This window comes from Lepisosteus platostomus, chromosome 7 (genome assembly GCF_059453375.1).
Source record: "Lepisosteus platostomus isolate fLepPlt1 chromosome 7, fLepPlt1.hap1, whole genome shotgun sequence".
Classification (NCBI taxonomy): Eukaryota; Metazoa; Chordata; class Actinopteri; order Semionotiformes; family Lepisosteidae; genus Lepisosteus; species Lepisosteus platostomus.
Window position 1 is genome coordinate 29,166,532 of NC_142617.1, and position 19,208 is coordinate 29,185,739.

Consider the following 19,208-nt stretch of genomic DNA (forward strand, 5'->3'; position numbering starts at 1 on the left):
GGAGTCAACAAGCATACTTTTAGAATTTGATTAAAAGGGAATATAATATGGAATTGCGTATCTAAAGAAATTAATAACGATATAATTATATTCATGTTGCAAAAAAACTGCAACGGACATAAAAACTCCCTTGCTTTTAACAGAGCGTTCCATAATTTCGAACTCCGAAAATTATTTAAACTGCGACACTTATCATTCAACCAGAGCTCGAAATATCACAAGGATCCTCTAGAGCACAGCAAAGACTGTATTAAAAGAATTGCGTATCTAAAGAAATTAATAAGATATTATTATATTCGTGTACTGCGACAGGGCTGTGTAGGGCTGTTTCACCTCTCTCTTCATGTGACTCTATTCAAAAGCCATTTAGCAAAGAGGGGATGAGAAGAATTACAAACTAGTATACAGTTTTTTAAAACATTAATAAAATAATAATAATAAATACAATAATAAAAAACATTGCCACACCCGGACCGTTAAACCAACGCATTAGCATGTCAAAGCCCATTGAGGAGCCGGGCGCAATAACTGTTTTGTCCCTTGATTTACTGATCTGCATTAATTACAGAAATCGAGTTCCTGCTCTTTGCAGATGACGTGGTCCTGCTGTCGCCCACAAAACAGAGGCTGTGGCAGAACCTGGCACTGCTGGAGCAGCACTGTCAGACCTGAGCGCTGACAGTCAATCTGGACAAGACCAGAGTTATGGTTTTCCAGAAAAAAAGCCAGACCTCCAATAGTCTTCCTGAAATCGTCGGATTATGAACGAATAAAAGCATCTTATTAAAAACACGTTTGCATTTGTTTGGGAGCTATATTATGTATTTTTCATATGTAAGATATAATGATGTGTTCCCGCTTACACATCGCACGACTTTAAAAGCTAGAAAAACAGGTTTCGATTCACATTATCTGGTGAGCCTTGTTTTGTCAAAGGACAGTACAAAAAAAACAGACATTGTGTGGTACAGAACGGAGCTCAGTCAATTCAAACAAGTTCAGTTTCAAAAAAACTGCAACGGACATAAAAACTCCCTTGCTTTTAACAGAGCGTTTTATAATTTCCAACTACGAAATTTATTTAAACTGCGACACTTATCATTCAACCAGAGCTCGAAATATCACAAGGATCCTCTAGAGCACAGCAAAGACTGTATTAAAAGTATACTAGTGACAAACTAGTATACTTTAGATATTTTTTTCTGAACCGGGGAAAATCTGATCATGTTTCTCTATAACAATAATAAAAACATTATTTTACATATCACCTTTATGTGATATCACCTTAAGGACAGCACATACAAGGGTTAATTGCACAATGGACCGCGCAAAGAAATTTAAAATAGTCTTCTTTAGGTGTGAGGGTAGGAGTGGATCGCAGCAGGCATAATCGGCAAATTAGGAAAACAAAGAACAGGACAGGCGAGACGTTTATCCAGAGAGCGAGTGATCAGAAAAAGGAACAGCTGTTACGCCCAGGTTTTAGCTCTCTCTCTGCTGAATGAATAAAAGCATTTAATTAAAAACGTGTTTGCGTTTGTCTGGGTATTTATTTTGTAATCTGTGGTTTACATCTACTGTATTGCTTTGAGATGCCACTTTTAAAGGTGATATGTAAAATAAAGTTTTTTATTATTGTTATAGAGAAACATGATCAGATTTTCCCTGGTTCAGAAAAAAGACGATTAAAATCTGTAATCTTTCCACTTGTATGTCATCGGAAAATACAAGAAGTTTCTGCTTTGTGTAAGGATGGTATCAAAAAGTAATCTAAGTGGTGAGAAAGCTGTGCTCCCCAAAGCGCTTTACAGGATAAAAACAATAACAGCAATAGTGGCTGGGCAAACGATTTTTTTAAAGAAATACAAAATGAGATATAATGATGTGTTCCGGCTAAGACATTAACGAGTACAACCCCCCTCTCTGCGGGAGTGCTGGCTGTGACGAATTAAACCAGTTTCACAGGTATTTTCAAAGTAGAAGGGGGCAAGATTTCCAGCTTAATTTTCTTGTTAAATATTTTTTTAAAATTAAAATTCATTCTATACAGCAATGGCATATTTGGGGACCGTTTCATAAAACTTTCATGCTTAAAATGTTTAGGGAGAAATGGAAGACTGATAATGGAATGGAATGGAATGAATAATAAATGTTGCAGTTTAAATAATTTTCATAGTTAGAAATTATGAAACGCTCTGTGAAAAGCAAGAGAGTTTTTATGTCCGTTGCAGTAAAAGAAAATGCCTGACAAAGTAGGGCTTGGACAGATTCCAAGTACATTTTTGCAATTTACGTTGCATTGTCCAATGTGCTGCTGTAATACAGTTTAAAATACAGTAAGTCTAAACTGTATCAGCTTTATTTATGGGTTGCAATTTAGAAAAAGTCAAAAACCGCACTTAAAATGCAATTTAGAGCTTTCTGGCAAGAGGAGACACCCAAATTAATAATGTAACATGCCACTGTTTGTGCATGAACAAAGTTATAATTCTATTTTCCTTAGATACGCAATTAAAAAAAAAATAATTTTTTGAATCCCCGGCGGAACACATTCCATAAGAATCAGCGCTTTTATATATCGCCTTTAAAGGTGGCTTCTCAAAACTCTTTACAGGATAAACAACAGTAACAGCAACAACAACAATATTGTATTTCATTGCACTTTGAAAACCAAGTAATAACTTAACTATATGTGCAAACGTTTTATGATATGTCGCTGTTGTGAATGTCTGTGGAGTGTATCTTATTTGCATGTCTATCCCTCAATTCAATTCAATTCAAGGTGCTTTATTAGCATGACAGAGGGGTACAATCGGTGTTGGGTATTTACTTTGCTTTGAGATTTCACTTTTAAAGGTGATCTATAAAATCAAGGCTTTAACTTGCTTTAACTCCGCAATGTATTTAAAAAATAAAAACGATTACAATCTAATCTTTCCACGTTTGATCCCAAGATCCCAAGAAAAATAAATCTAAACGGGGAGAAAGTTATGCTGAAAGTTTATTAAGATACTTAGAAGACAAAGATATCAATTTATGTTGCATTTGTCTGATTGTGAATCAAAAAACACATATATTTAAACACGCATTTACGATTTAAATCAAAACGCGATTCAAATCAATATAAATGTTTATTTTGTAACGCATAGGTGACTATTCATTGTTATTAAAATGACTTAAATTCGATGATGTTGTGATATTTAGAAATATAAATTTGTTTGGTGCGAGTGAGGTTTTATTTAGTCTCTGACCAAGGGAAACGTTTCATTTTTTCAAAGAAATGTTTGTTAAAAAAAAGGTCATGGTTCCACAGTGGGATTCGATCACAGACCGTGTGACATGGGAGTCAGGAGCCTAACCCACAGCGCCACCGGCAAGGTCGCATGCAGAGTGCTGAAAAAGCACTACAGAAACATTATCAACAGACAATGTACAGAGTGTAATATTCTTGTGTTGCGGTACATGAATATAATTATATCGTTATTAATTTCTTTAGATATGCGATTCCATATTATATTCACTTTTAATCAAATTCTAAAAGTATGCTTGTTGACTCCGGTATCACGTTAGTTAAAGACTTCGATGCTTAAAATGTTTAGGGAGAAATGGAATACTGGTGTGTATGTTTTCTTTAAAGTACCGAGACCAGCCATATACTGTATGTTTAAGTTCCAAAATTAATATCGTTTATGGCCTTCACACGCGTTACAGTATGCTCCTATTCTTTTTATGCTCAGGCACTAAGATTTCCCTTCAGTGGTAAAATTCCATATAAATATTCAATACTTAAACGGACACAGTAAAGACGTTTACTGTAAATCTTTCTACGACAGACCAACGGACCACCAGTGCCCCTGTCGTTCAACCAACCACGTACCGCGATACCGCGCGTCATCGTGCGTCATCGTGCGTCACAATGCGCGACGCCGTAGCCAATTACCTCCGGTACGTGTGTGTACCGCGCACTTTGAATCTGTACATAACAGAAAGATATTTAAGGACTGTTCAAGGTTAATTTGAGAAAAATACACTGAGCATCTCAGTGTTTTGCTTCCATGCGCATGAAATAAAAACTTATTTTAACTTCTGAGACGGGCTCCCGACTGTCTTTTAAGGGGAAACGGGGAAAAATACAAGTTTGTGGATTGCTAAAGCAGGTAAGCCCCACACTATTGGTGAAGAACTTTGTTTACCATTGGCAAAAAATCTGACATGTATTATGTGTGAAGAAAAAGCTGCTAAACAGCTCGACCTGCTGCCCCTTTCAAATAACACAGTCACTCGTAGAATTATTGAAAAGACAGATGATGTCAAATGTACGCTGACAGAGCGCATTAAGATGAGCAGTCGCTTTTAGCTGCAATTAGATGAGTCTGTAGATGTTGTTGATGTGGCCAATTTGCTTGTTAACATTAGATATGAGTTTGAGGGCATGTCCCATGAGGACTTTCTGTTCTGTAAACTGCACTCAACAAGAACTACAAGAGAGCACATATTTCATCTTCTGAATGAATTCATCGAAGAGAATGGCATTGACTGGAAAAAATTAATTGGAGTTTGTACAGACGGTGCTAGAGCGATGGCAAGCCGACATAGCGGTGTAGTTGCACAAATTAGAGAGGTTGCTCGAGATTTGAAGCAAACACACCGCAGCATCCACCACAAGGACTTGGCCGTCAAGGAAATGCCTGAGGATTTAAAATCTGTTTTAGACTCTACTGTCAAAGTTGCAAATTATATCAATGCTCGATCAATGAATTCAAGTCTGTTCAGTGTGCTTTATAATGAAATGGGTAGCGAACATGTGCAGCTTTTGCTACATACTGAAGTGAGATTGTTATCAAGAGGCAAAGTGCTCATAAGGCTCTTTGAACTGCACTCTGAGGTACAGATGTTTTTGCTTGACCAGCCCTCTCCTTTGGCAAGTCTATTTGATAATCCAGCGTGGCTGGTAAAATTAGCCTACCTGGTTGATATATTCTCACATTTGAATGAACTGAATATGGGACTGCAGGGGCTCTCTTTAATAATTTTTGAAGTGTCTGACAAGATCACTGTTATGAAGAAAAAGCTGCAGCTTTTTGTTAATAAAATCAACACAAGTGAAGTCTCTGCTTTCCCAACTTTGGAGAAATATCTGCACAAATATGGTGTGGCACTTGATGCTGCTATTCGTGATGTGATTGCAGTGCACCTCTTGTCATTGGAAGAACAGTTCTCTGATTTTTTTCCAGTTGAGACCACACCAGAGTGGATCAGGAACCCCTTTACTGTTGATGTTGTAAGAATACCCAAGCATCTGAACTGTGCTGAACAAGAGAAGTTGCTCGAGTTATCATCAGCTGCGACTTTGATGTCAGAATTGAAAAGACAGTCACTGTTGGATTTCAGGATCCAAAGACAGAGTAAATACCCAGCCCTCTCATTAAAGGCTGTGTGGTTTTTTATGCCTTTTGCTACTACCTACCTTTGTGAGAAAGGCTTCACTTCTCTCACTGCAATCAAGACATAGCACCGAAACAAAATGGATGCTGAGCCAGATCTGCATTTGAAACTCACTGCCCTCGTCCCTGACATTGCAAGGCTTTGCTCAGGTACAGGCTCACCTCTCTCACTGAAATGGTAAGTGCTCAGTGCTATTTTTATTATATGTGTGAGTGTGCGTGTGCACATACTTATGTTGGTCATTGAGATTTTCTTTGGTTCCTATGAGAAGATGACTTGTAGGTGGTACTTTGATGCTTTGGATTGATCAGGGGTGGTACTTGGAGAAAACATTTGAGAACCACTATAAAAGTTTCTTTCAATAATACAATAGCAAAATACACAAAAATAAGAAATATGTATCCATAACAATAATGAAAAAACTCTGGACAATGAAAGAGAAATGGTTGATGTTATAAAAGAGTGGTTCATGTCACGAAGCATTTTTCAGGACCCTATGCAGATAGCACAATCCGGAAGGGAGTGAGAAAACATGGGGCAAAAGACTAGGTTAGGGGCTGGAAGAAGAACAGGGGGCGTGGACCCAGATGGTCAGGACGCCATTGTGAAGCCTATGCCGTCAAGTTGCTCCTGGACTCACAGGTAGGCGAGCTTCCTGGCATCCATCTTCCAAAGCTGAGCTCAGATTGGCAATAACATCTGGCTTTTATAGCACAGGGGCAGGAACCAAAGGCAGGTGCAGGAGATTATGAATAAAACAAGGAAGGGCTGGAGCATCCTTAAGAGGAGGGGTTTATGATTGTGACACTTCAGGTGTTGAGGATTTGGGAAAATTATAACTGACAATGCTGCTGTGGAGAGTGACATGAAAAAAGATTGCTGTCTGGCAAAACTCCACTTAGAGCAAAATGCAAAAGATAAATCTGAGGAAAAAAAAAATTAGAATATTGTAGATCTGTAGATATCAAACAGAGGGCTAACAATGAACAGGTTGATGATAGGGCAGATGAGTACTGAGAGAAAGTACTTATCAAGGTCCACAAAAAGGACAGGAATGGGTAGAAAGAGTCCAGGGAAGCATGAGTGGAAAGGAGTAAAAGTTATTTAAATTATAAATGGTTTTAAGCTGCAAACTAAGTAAAGCAACTCTAGTAGCCCTGAAAAATTAATTTTGATCTGTGATAGTTACGGTGACTGTAAAAAGGTCAGCCGTGACAAGAATTTAATGCAGGTGTGATCCCTGAGTTAGACAATAGACAGGAGAAGGATGTAAGATTTTAAATTAGAGTTTGTGACAAAAGGAGGAGCAGTTTCAGGTGTCGTTTCTAATGGAAGAGGAGGGATTTGAAGCAGAACCCAACCAAGAAGAAGAATTATCAGCACTATTTGCAGGTGGAACCTTAGGAATGGGAATGAGAAGAGGTTCAAAAGGGTATCAGTTGACCATCTAGATGCCAACACCAAGAGAAGGGGCTAAATGGTGGGTGGGTAGGGTATTCATCACTGTCGCAACCAGGGCCATGGTCACCATGGACAGCAAGGACTGTGATGCCATGTGCTGCACTCTCAGGGCAAAGTGAGTGTCATTGACCAGGAGCATTGACGGGTCCAGAGAAAAGTGAGGAGTGGGGAAAGGACAGACATGAAACAACTAATATAGGTATGGGCTATAGATGCAGTGGGGTGGACTCTCAAGCATAATGGTAGAGAGGAAGGGATGGGATATTGTAAGAAAGATTTGGAACAGAGAGAGCTGGGAGAAAGTTCCAGGGAGTGTTGATTACATGGGGAGAAGTGAAATAAGAGCAAACAACATGGGAGAGGAAGAGAGCAGTTGTTTTCCATGGGGAAATGAAGGCTGAAGACCTGCTTGTTTCAGGAGAGGTGAAAAAGTAACTAGACTCCAGAGAGTGCAAGTTAAGATGTTGACATCTTCCCAATCTTCAGTCAAAGGATTGTTAAGGGTTTTTAGTGAATTAAATCTTGGTGACAGGTTTAACTTTCATTTTCCTATGTTTAATTGCTTGTCAGATGATGCTCCCTGGGCATGTTTTTTTGATAAAGAGGAGGTAGTTAAGACAAAAAGATATGCACATGAAACTGGTATGAGGTAGGCTGCAGAACTAGTGTTGGCTTATAAATAAGCTTTTAAGAGTTAAGGGTTTGGCTAATTTGGCTATTTCAATGCAATGGCATAGGTTTTGATGTTTGGAGCCTATGCCATTTTAGTTAAAGAGACCATAGGAGTAGACTTATTGGGTGAAGCAGTGTTATTTTTACCTGAAGAAGAGGAGGTGGAGGGTTTGGTGGATGTTGGATGTTATTACCCCTTCTCTGCACTCACAACTTCTTTTCATTAGTGTGTAGTGGCAATGCTTATTAATAAGATAAAATTAAGTGTTGCTGTGCTTTCCCAAATGAGGCCCCATCTCTCTCTCATCTCTGTGGTTCAGCCACAGAGAAGCTATTCATGCAGGTTCTGATTTTCTCTCAGTTAAGGAGCAGCTCCCAAATGGTGATGCGCCCAGCTATTCTTGATCAATGGCCATTCTTGGTGCCTATCTGTCTGTGAGGTTCTTGGGAACATCTGGATTGCAGTCCTAGATGTCAGAGGTCATTGTTACTCATCTCTCACCTTCCAACCAACCAACCAGTAACCTGCAGGGCGTGGTAACCATGTGTGTCTGAAATGCCTGCTAAACTTTTGACCAATCATCACCTGTCTTGGTTCTGGTTTAAAAGACAATGCACAACTCAGAAACTTTACTTCTCTGGTCAATTTTCACACCCTTAGACAATCATGTGATGGCCAGTATTGTCTGTATAGGGTCTGGAACCTTGTTTGAGCAAAGTGTCGACCAGGGGAATGCTTGTACATAAATCGCTAGCCAACGCCAATGTGGACGCTTCGCTTGATCACCGGAGTATACGTAAGTTTTTATTCAGCAGCAGCGCTACACTGGATGCAAACCAAGTTTCTTCCCCCTAAAGAGTGATTTGCTCAGACCTCGATCACCCTCTGTGCCTGAAAGAGACACTGTTGGGCGCATTGCCACAGCAGAAATCTCTCCTCTTAATTTGTCCAACTCTGAGCTGCACCCTGACTGGTTGGCCGGGAGGCAGAGGACATTGAGACGTCGCCTATTGAACGCCGCAGCAATTGGACACAGCCGCTAGCTGGTCTTTGGTGTCTGTATCGGGAAATACAAATCCATATCTAGATAAGTAAACCCAATGTTTTACATTGCATCTTGAGAATTCAACTGTTACCTCAACACAAGTTGATATCAATCAATTCATATGAGTAATGTATTTACTTTTGAGTAGCTAATGTAGAATTTATATTAATGAAACTGATTCACGATAGTATAGCTGAACGGTATACTGAAGCATATTCTTTGTTTGTATCTCTCTGTGTTTTGCATCTCTTTGTGATTATATACCTTGTATTTTGATAACCCTAACAGTAAAATCTGCCATCTGTATCCAGGCAGACTGTTATGTTTTATATGTACAATTTATGTATTAATAAAATTTATCTCGTGTATTTATCTCCGTGTTCGTGCATCACTAATTGATTGGTTTTCTAATAGCCATACAAATCACCTCATGATTACTACTAAAATTAATAAATTGTCCCTGTAAATTCAGAAAAGAATTGAAAGGCCCTAAAGTATAGATTCCTTCAAAAGGTGGATAGGATATGAAAGTTGTTTTTTATAGCATGTGCAAAAATGTAATCTGGTTAGCTGTAATTTTATAGGGGGATTTTGGAAGAGTGGGTTTGGATCATGATTAAGTGGAATTTTAAATTTTCTACATTTAAGTGACTGCAGACATACAAATTACGGATGGATAAAGAAGTAAGTTGAGCCTGTTTGTCTCTGTATAAGCCACCACTTCAGAAACATTATGAAGATTTACAGTGCAGGGTATTATACAATGTTTTAGCTACAAGCCCTTTTCATTCTGTGATTCAGCATGGAGCTTCTGGTTAAGGAAAGCTTTTTTTAGTAATTGTGAAACTATTTTCATTGTAACTTACAGTACATTGTTTCAGACAGCAACCTCTGTTTAGTTTCTTAAAAGATTTGTTCATACTGTAGATCTGAAGATCCAGTTGTATTTAATGCTTTTACACTTGGTTACAATTCTGACAACAGACATATGTGTTAGGTACTATACAAATGGCGAATTTTCTTCAGGCTAAAGTTATTGTATTAAAGAATTATAAGAATCAGGAAAGGAAGGTTATGAGGGGCCATGTTGTAGGGATTGGCATTTTCTTACATGAGGGTAGAATTCTCTTGTTATAAATAATAAATCAAATCAAAATGTTTGGGAGAAACGGGGGCATGGAGGAGATGGTGTTCTTAGTAAAGGATTGGGGTTTGTATATTAATTTTTAAACATACTTTTTTTGAGGGGAGTTATAAAAATAAAAATGACTATTGTCAAGAATAGTATTTAAATAGAATGTGATTTAATGTTTGGGGTCTATTATGATTCCAAGACCTTAAATACTTTAAAAAATAATTTATATTTAAATAAATAGGACAGGGTACTGTGTGGATTGTGGATTATGGACTGTTTTATGTTGCAGGTTGCTTATATTATTAAAACAAATGGAAGGTCATTGGACGGGCAGCACAGTGGTGCAGTGATAAGCATTTCTGGCTTGCAACTCTGGGACCCTGGGTTTAATTCCAAACCAGGAGTGATCTATGTGGAGTTTGTCTGTTTTCCATGTTTTTTGTGTGGGTTCCCTCTGCTGATTTCTTCCTATAGTCCAAAGACATATTGGTACAGTAGGTTGGCTTCTGGGAAAATTGGCCCTGTTGTCAGTGTACGAGCGTGTGTCTGTATTCGTGTTTTTCAACCCCACTAGTGTCCCATCCAAAGTGTACCCTGTCTATAACCTGTTGCTTGCCAAGTTCTGGCTCCCTCTCTATCCTGAATTGGATGAAGCTGTTAGAAAATAAAAGGATACTTTACTTCTGGCCAGATAATGTCTTAATGTTGTCATTTTCATTGACAATTTGTTCTCAATTAAGTTATCTAGTGGAATAAATATATTTTGTCTCTCCTCAATATAGATTGTCAAAATATAATATTTCTATATATACATTTGCCAAAAAGAAATGTTTTATTAACACATTGGTGTATGATGGGTCCTTGTATAAGAGGATTGCTCAATGAAGCTCAGTTTACATCTTGTCCATTTTGTACTAGGAGATAAGTTTTTTGCAAACATTATTCTAACTACTCCTGTTCCTAAAAAAACAGAGAATAATGCTAAATCATCTATTATTTAAAATATACAGTCTATTTATTAAATAAAAAAGACAATATATAGAGTATGAACCCTTATCACAAGTTTACATGGAACAAAATATAAAAAAGAACAACTAATGATATTCACACTTCACAACATGCAGAATGAAGAGAGAGTGCTATTACTAATATATTTGATAAAGTTTTAAACATTTAAAGCAAAGCACATCAAATTCTCCATTGCACGAGTGGACAAATAATTTGTTACCACTAGAGGCAGTTAAAACTGGTACTCACATTGAGCGCAGAGAGGTAAGCTGCTGGAATGTAGCTGTACTAATCTCTTTGATTTGATTGTGCTGGAGACCTCTGAAAATTAAGCAATGAGACAAAAAAACACTGTATTTCAAATATTTTTTAGAAATACTAACAGTAGTAAGATTTTGGTTCAGTTAGGTATGATATGAACATTTTTGTGATAATATTTTTTTAGGAAAAACAATGTAGAACCTCTATTGGTTTTTAAGTCAGATTTTTTAAATAGTATGTACAAATTCGTAATAAAACAAAAGACATTGAGACATACAGTATTGCAGGGAATCTAAGAATTATAAGACTGGCCCAATGGTTAGCAATGCTGCCTTTCAGTTTTGGGGAACAGGGTCCAGTTCTGCACACAGCAATGGCTGCGTAGTGCTATTGCTTTTCACCTGATTGTAAATGTATTACATTTTAAATTATGAAACATGGTCACGCACCCAGCCAAGACACAAAAAAGGAGATTCAATATTCCCATAATGTGTGACAGTTAATTTTGTTGATCTGTTTTCAAATATTGTGATTACTGAAAATGTGAGAGAAGGAATAATTCTGCAATTTCCCTCACGGGATCAATAAACTATCTATCTTTAATGGTAACCTTGCTACAGTATATGATGTGTTTTCTATCATTGCGTGTACCAGACGATAAGAATTGCTAAAGCTGATGGAGATTCAAGTTGGATGGTAAAATACAGACTATATACTTACAACACTGTTATCTGTTTTCATTTAAAGTTCTTATGTGCATATTATTTCATGAGCACTGAAGCTTTCATTGACATTTTTTAGCTGTATTTTAGTGATTATTCAACAGTTGCTCATTACTTTTGGCAAAAGATCCATGTGCTCAGACATCTGGGATAAGGATGACAACTCTGTTTTCCATGTTTGAGTCCCTGCCTGCACACAGAAACCTTGTATATCAGGTGGAATTATACCTCTGGGTTAAGAACATAAGCAATGTTGCAAATGAAGGGAGGCCACTTGGGCCATCTAGGATGTTTGGTAGTTTTTATTTAATTCATCCAAGGATCACATCCAGCCACATCTTGAAATAAACGATGATATCGACTTTAATAAGGCTGAGTAGCTTGTTCCATGCTACCACAACCCTTTAGGTAAAGAAGTGCCCTGTATTCACTCTTTTGAATGCACTTTCATGTAGTTTCCATTTGTGTCCTCTGGTTCATGTCTGTTAATTCTGAAGACGTCCTACAGTGACACAATAAAAAACTGATCTGTTCTAAAAGATAGATTTGAGATGGATTCTGCTGCTGAAAAAGTTGAGAGCAGACTGGTCTCAACTCTGACTGCAACTGCAGTGAAGATGCTTGGGGGTTTAGTGACCTGGAGTTTTCTTTGAAAAGGTGAAAGAACAAGGGAGCGACAGGGAGCTGTGCAGCTGAGATCAACATTTGCGAAAATGAGTGTCAAATGGAATCACACAAAATGAAACATATATGGAGCACTGTGTGCCAAGAATTGACACTTCATAATAAAAAAAGACTTGGTCTTATTGATGACCTTTGTCAGCAAAAAAGTCCATACATTTTCAATACTGGAATAAAGTACCTTCCACCCAGCTTTTTTATACATACAGTAGGTTTAGGTGAAGCTGAACGTATTGGATTTTCCTCATATTTGAACAATAAAAGTCCATTTTCTGAGTTTATTCATCATGCCACTGGTTTTGGAACAGCACAGAGACATGTTGGTTTAAGCTACAAGCTTTAAGCTTGAGAGACAATAAATTATTTTTATTTACTTTTATTTTCCTGTGTTTTAAGTGGTCAAAGGCAATACTTAAGTAGAAATTTTCACTTAAGTACAGGTGATGTAAAATGAATAAAAAAGCAATATGTAATAACTGTAATTAAATAATAAGAAAGCACATTGTCAAAGAAACTGATTATATAAAAACAATTATGAGGGCAGATCTATCTGCATAGCACACAAATTTGCCATATTAACCTAATGAAAAAAGCACCCCATCTGTTCTTTTAATATAACTTGATCACGTAGATATATGATGATTTTCTGACACTTTTAACTATTAAGGTTTTGTTTACACACAGTGGAAATGTAAACAGTGCTACTACAGGTTTTTGATTAGTTCAACAGTTGAACCATCCTTCCATTTTCAAATCAGTGGTACCTTGCTCCATGATTAGTCATACACATCCTAATCTCAACTTTAAAAGCAATGAGTCAATGTTCTTAACTGAAAATAGGATAGCTGATCTATTGAACAAAATATTTTCAATCAGGTGTGAAAATATGCCTCAAGCTAACAAAAGACAATATTCCAAATTAATTATATTAGCAGAACTGGGACATAAATGTTACAGGTACTTTAGATAAACAAATCTTGCAGGCCTAATGGAATTCTACCAATTGTACTTAATTGTACTTAAGAAACAAAAAAACGTATTTTTAGACCCTTAATGAAACAGTCAAACATAATTGAGATAATATCCATTGACAAGAAACTTGCTAATGTAGCACTAATATAGCATCCCTAAAAAGGTTGATAAAACCGAATGAATTATTAGGAACAAGTAAAGACTTATTACATGCTGAAAAGAGAATAAAAAACAACAACATTTTGACTATGGAGCCTTCTTCGGGTGTGAATAAGTAATTATTATCTTATATCTTATCTTATCAGAGCATCATTGGTTTGGCAAAAGAATTCTAAGGACAGTCAGTATGAAAAGGTACATCACTAATGAATGGGGATATGATAGGGTATCCCCATCCATAAGACTTTTGATAGTAATATTTGTAAAAGTATTTTTAATTTATTAGTTACTAAAAAGATAAATTCTCAAATTATAGGCTGTATCCATTCAGGAAAATCCACATTTAGACTGAAATCTGATTAATAGGATCTGCGTTAGCACCACAGTATTTCATGATTTATATAAATGATTTAGATTCTGTTATTTATCAAACTATTGAATTCTGTAGATGACACCAAAACAGAAGGAAACATTGTAGAAGATACAAATTTTCAAACCGACTAATACATCATTCTAAAATAAAAGACCAGGCAAACACTTGGCAGATTATAGGTAGACAAGTGCATTGTGCTAGCTGCAGGAAGGAGAAAAAAAGTTTTAAATATAAGAAGGAAAATGGAAAACCTGGGACTTTGGCTTTTATGTTGAAACATTTTTACATCTTCTAGACAATGAACGGAAGCAATCAAAAAACAAAGTAAATGCTAAAATCCACATTTCAATTATATTGTACTGATGTTATGTTCAAATTGCATAGAGTTCCTGGTCCTACACTGACAATCTAAAGAACTGCATTTTAGTTTTTAAATAAAAGATGGGACCTGATTCAAGTACGCACAATTCTCAAAGGCACTGATAAAGTTAACACAATGGACTTCAATGGACTCAACAGTAAAACACAAATCAAAGACACAAGTGGAAACTTAGGGCATGTGCTCTGAAAACTAAAAAAAATAAGAAGATACTTTTCTAAACAAAACTTAGTGGGAGCCTGGAACATGGCACCCATCCATATTGTCAATTGATAATCACTTCTTTCAATAATTCACTAGATGTGATTCTTCTTTTATTTGTAACCAGGGGCATAGTTACAGGTGGGCCTGGGTGGGCCAAGACCCACCCTGATTGATCCTAGGCCTACCCAATCAGTCCAAAGCAATTTAAGATTTTTTTTTCCTTGTTTGCGTTACATGATTAGCTTTTTAGTGTTAAGTGTTTGATTTTTTCATCGTATGCAATTTGCTATTGGCTGTATCTTTTGTGACCAATAAGAAAATTACGGTGCATGCGTAACCGTAGCCTAAATGGCTATCGTTGTCATCAGACACTCTTAGAGCTATCTAGCCCTAGGTTTTCGGTTTATTAGCCAACATGGCAAAACAAATGCATTTATGTTTTTCAGAACGCAGTGTGTAGATGACGAGACCAGCCCTGTAACAAATAAGACACATGAGATGTTAGAGGCATCTTGGGTTTAAGGAGTACAGCCTGGCTTCCCGAATACAAGTGTTTCTGGAACGCAAGCGGCAGTGCAGTTGTTTGCTTGTAGCAGAGTTAAGCACGAAGAGGTTCTAAAATTTCTCCTGTAAACAAATTCTAAGTTTTGGAATGTATGAATAACATTAAGATAGATAGATGCGAGTGTGCATTTTACAGATAACTATTCATATTGCCTCTAACTGCCCTGTAGTATTTTTAAGTGAAAGACGTTTACAGAGCTAAAATACATCCAAACTATGTATTTGATGGTTTTATTAGCAGACCATTCTTGCAATTAAAAGTACAATTAATTGGTTAACACTGTAATGTGACTATACCAATTCAGTGTTAAGTGTAGTGGGAAGTAAGTCATGAATTTCCAAATTAGGTGTCTTTTATCATCAAAAATAGAATACTAATTTTGTGGGATTCATACAAGTTTAAAAGCATCATGAAGGATCAAACAAGATCTTCAGAACTTAATATTTTAATACCTCCACAGATTTATTCTAATGGTGCCTCACTCGATATTACAATTGGGGCGATGCATTTACTCCAACCTCTGAAATCCATACATGCATGCACGTTCTTCCAGTATGTTATGCTAAAGTCCACTTAATATTTAAAGGCAAGATAAACCCTGCATGGTATTTTAAAAACAATATTTCGTATGGATTTTGAATCTTGCATTTTGCGCTGTGTTCATTGTATTTTCAGAGTAACCTGTAAAACTAGTGAACAATCTAAAAACAGGCATACAAATATTTAGAACTGTAACAAGCAACAAGTGAAAATGAGCTCTTGCAGCTTTTCTTAAAGGCTGTTTCCTCAGAGAACTTCTGTGTTATGACAAAGGCAAATCTGGGTCCAGCATTTGAAGATAAGGTGTAATTGAGAAGCTGAGTGGAATACCATGGACTGCAGTGTATATTTTCCTTTTCAGTTTGCATAATATTTAAATACAGATGATATTCAAATGTTAACTTCTGCTGGCTGTTATATTTGCTTCAACATAACGGTACAAAAAAATTAAAAAAATCTTACTTTTTTAATAATATTGTGGCACCCTTTCCTGGCGTTGCGGTAGAAGAGTGCTCAGCTAGTGTGTGCGGTGAAGGGCAGGACGAGAGTAGTAGTGGCCAGGGCGCAGACTAAGGGGAACCTCTGGCCAAGGCTGCTCACCAATTGTGGAATGGGTGTACACAATTGTAATAGTTACATAAATAGTTTCCCCAGTTTGGCACCCCCTTTTATACCTGAGCCCACCCTATACCTACAGATGCAGCCATTCAAAGTGCGCGGTACACACACGTACCGGAGGTAATTGGCTACGGTGTCGCGCATTGTGACGCACGATGACACTCGGTACCGCGGTATGTGATTGGTTGACCGACAGGGGCGCTCGTGGTGCGTTGGTCGGTCGTAGAAAGATTTAAATGTCTTTACTGTGCCCGTTGTAGTATTGAATATTTATATGGAATTTTACCACTGAAGGGAAATCTTAGTGCCTGAGCATAAAAAGAATAGGAGCATACTGCAACGCGTGTGAAGTCCATAAATGATATTAATTTTGGAACTTAAACATACAGTATATGGCTGGTCTCGGTACTTTAAAGAAAACATACACACCAGTATTCCATTTCTCCCTAAACATTTTAAGCATCGAAGTCTTTAACTAACGTGATACCGGAGTCAACAAGCATACTTTTAGAATTTGATTAAAAGGGAATATAATATGGAATCGCGTATCTAAAGAAATTAATAACGATATAATTATATTCATGTTGCAAAAAAACTGCAATGGACATAAAAACTCCCTTGCTTTTAACAGAGCGTTCCATAATTTCTAACTACGAAAATTATTTAAACTGCGACACTTATCATTCAACCAGAGATCGAAATATCACAAGGATCCTCTAGAGCACAGCAAAGACTGTATTAAAAGAATCGCGTATCTAAAGAAATTAATAAGATATAATTATATTCGTGTACTGCGACAGGGCTGTGTAGGGCTGTTTCACCTCTCTCTTCATGTGACTCTATTCAAAAGCCATTTAACAAAGAGGGGATGAGAAGAGTGACAAACTAGTATACAGTTCTTTAAAACATTAATAAAATAATAATAATAATAATAAAAACAATAATAAAAAACATTGCCACACCCGGACCGTTAAACCAACGCATTAGCACGTCAAAGCCCATTGAGGAGCCGGGCGCAATAACTGTTTTGTCCCTTGATTTACTGATCTGCATTAATTACAGAAATCGAGTTCCTGCTCTTTGCAGACGACGTGGTCCTGCTGTCGCCCACAAAACAGAGGCTGCGGCAGAACCTGGCACTGCTGGAGCAGCACTGTCAGACCTGAGCGCTGACAGTCAATCTGGACCAGAGTTATGGTTTTCCAGAAAAAAAGCCAGAGCTCCAGTAGTCTTCCTGAAATCGTCGGATTATGAACGAATAAAAGCATCTTATTAAAAACACGTTTGCGTTTGTTTGGGAGCTATATTAGGTATTTTTCATATGTAAGATATAATGATGTGTTCCCGCTTACACATCGCACGACTTTAAAAGCTAGAAAAATAGGTTTTGATTCACATTATCTGGTGAGCCTTGTTTTGTCAAAGGACAGCACAAAAAAAACAGACTTTGTGTGGTACAGAACGGAGCTCAGTCAATTCAAACAAGTTCAGTTTAAAAAAAACTGCAACGGACATAAAAACTCCCTTGCTTTTAACAGAGCGTTTCATAATTGCCAACTACGAAATTTATTTAAACTGCGACACTTATCATTCAACTTTAAATAAACTTTATTTTATATAGCGTTTTAAATGAATAAGTAATTAGATTGCTCATAAACCTAATTGCTTTTTCTACATAAACACAGCGTGATTGCTCTCTGAAAATGCTTTTCCTTTATATTTAGGCTCAGATTTCAACTATAGATCGTATTATTATAAACTTTCTTGGAAAAATGTATTTTATGTAAACCATGTTTGCTATTAATTCATTTAGGGCTAGAATATGTTCATTGTCTTCCAATCGAGTCGAGTTGACATTAGAAGCTTGCCACACCCGGACTGTTACACCAACGCATTAGCATGTTAAAGCGATTTCATTGAGGAGCCTAGCTTTCTTAACTAGTAAGTACTGTACTTCCTACTTTGAAAATACCTGTGAAACCGGTTTAATTCGTCACAGCCAGCACTCCCGCAGAGAGGGGGGTTGTACTCGTTAATGTCTTAGCCGGAACACATCATTATATCTCATTTTGTATTTCTATAAAAAAATCGTTTGCCCAGCTTAACACTATTGCTGTTGTTTTTATCCTGTACAGCGCTTTGAGGAGCACGGCTTTCTCACCACTTAGATTACTTTTTGATACCATCCTTACACAAAGCAGAAACTTCTTGTATTTTCCGATGACATACAAGTGGAAAGATTACAGATTTTAATCATCTTTTTTCTGAACCAGGGAAAATCTGATCATGTTTCTCTATAACAATAATAAAAAACTTTATTTTACATATCACCTTTAAAAGTGGCATCTCAAAGCAATACAGTAGATGTAAACCACAGATTACAAAGTAAATACCCAGACAAACGCAAACGCGTTTTTAATAAAATGCTTTTATTCATTCAGCAGAGAGAGAGCTAAAACCTGGGTGTAACAGCTGTTTCTTTTTTTGATCACTCGCTCTCTGGATAAACGTCTCACCTGTCCTGTTCTTTGTTTTCCTAATTTGCTGATTATGCCTGCTGCGATCCACTCCTGCCCTCACACCTAAAGAAGACTATATTAAATTTCTTTGCGTGGTCCATTGTGCAATTAACCCTTGTATGTGCTGTCCTTAAGGTGATATCACATAAAGGTGATATGTAAAATAATGTTTTTATTATTGTTATAGAGAAACATGATCAGATTTTCCCCGGTTCAGAAAAAAAGTTTGTCACTAGTATACTTTTAATACAGTCTTTGCTGTGCTCTAGAGGATCCTTGTTATATTTCGAGCTCTGGTTGAATGATAAGTGTCACAGTTTAAATAAATTTCGTAGTTGGCAATTATGAAACGCTCTGTTAAAAGCAACTGAGTTTTTATGTCCGTTGCAGTTTTTTGAAACTGAACTTGTTTGAATTGACTGAGCTCCGTTCTGTACCACACAATGTC

At 36.9% G+C, this 19,208-nt stretch overlaps 1 protein-coding gene across 3 annotated transcripts in view; it reads right to left on the minus strand.

The window, feature by feature from the left end:
• lgr6 (leucine-rich repeat containing G protein-coupled receptor 6) overlaps positions 1-19,208 on the minus strand; it is a 254,807-nt gene that overhangs the window by 26,537 nt on the left and 209,062 nt on the right. For all 3 annotated transcript variants that reach the window (XM_088639760.1, XM_088639761.1, XM_088639759.1), the window contains one exon: positions 11,017-11,088. In XM_088639760.1, coding sequence (XP_088495886.1) covers positions 11,017-11,088 — 72 coding nt within the window. The remainder of the gene's footprint in view (positions 1-11,016; positions 11,089-19,208) is intronic.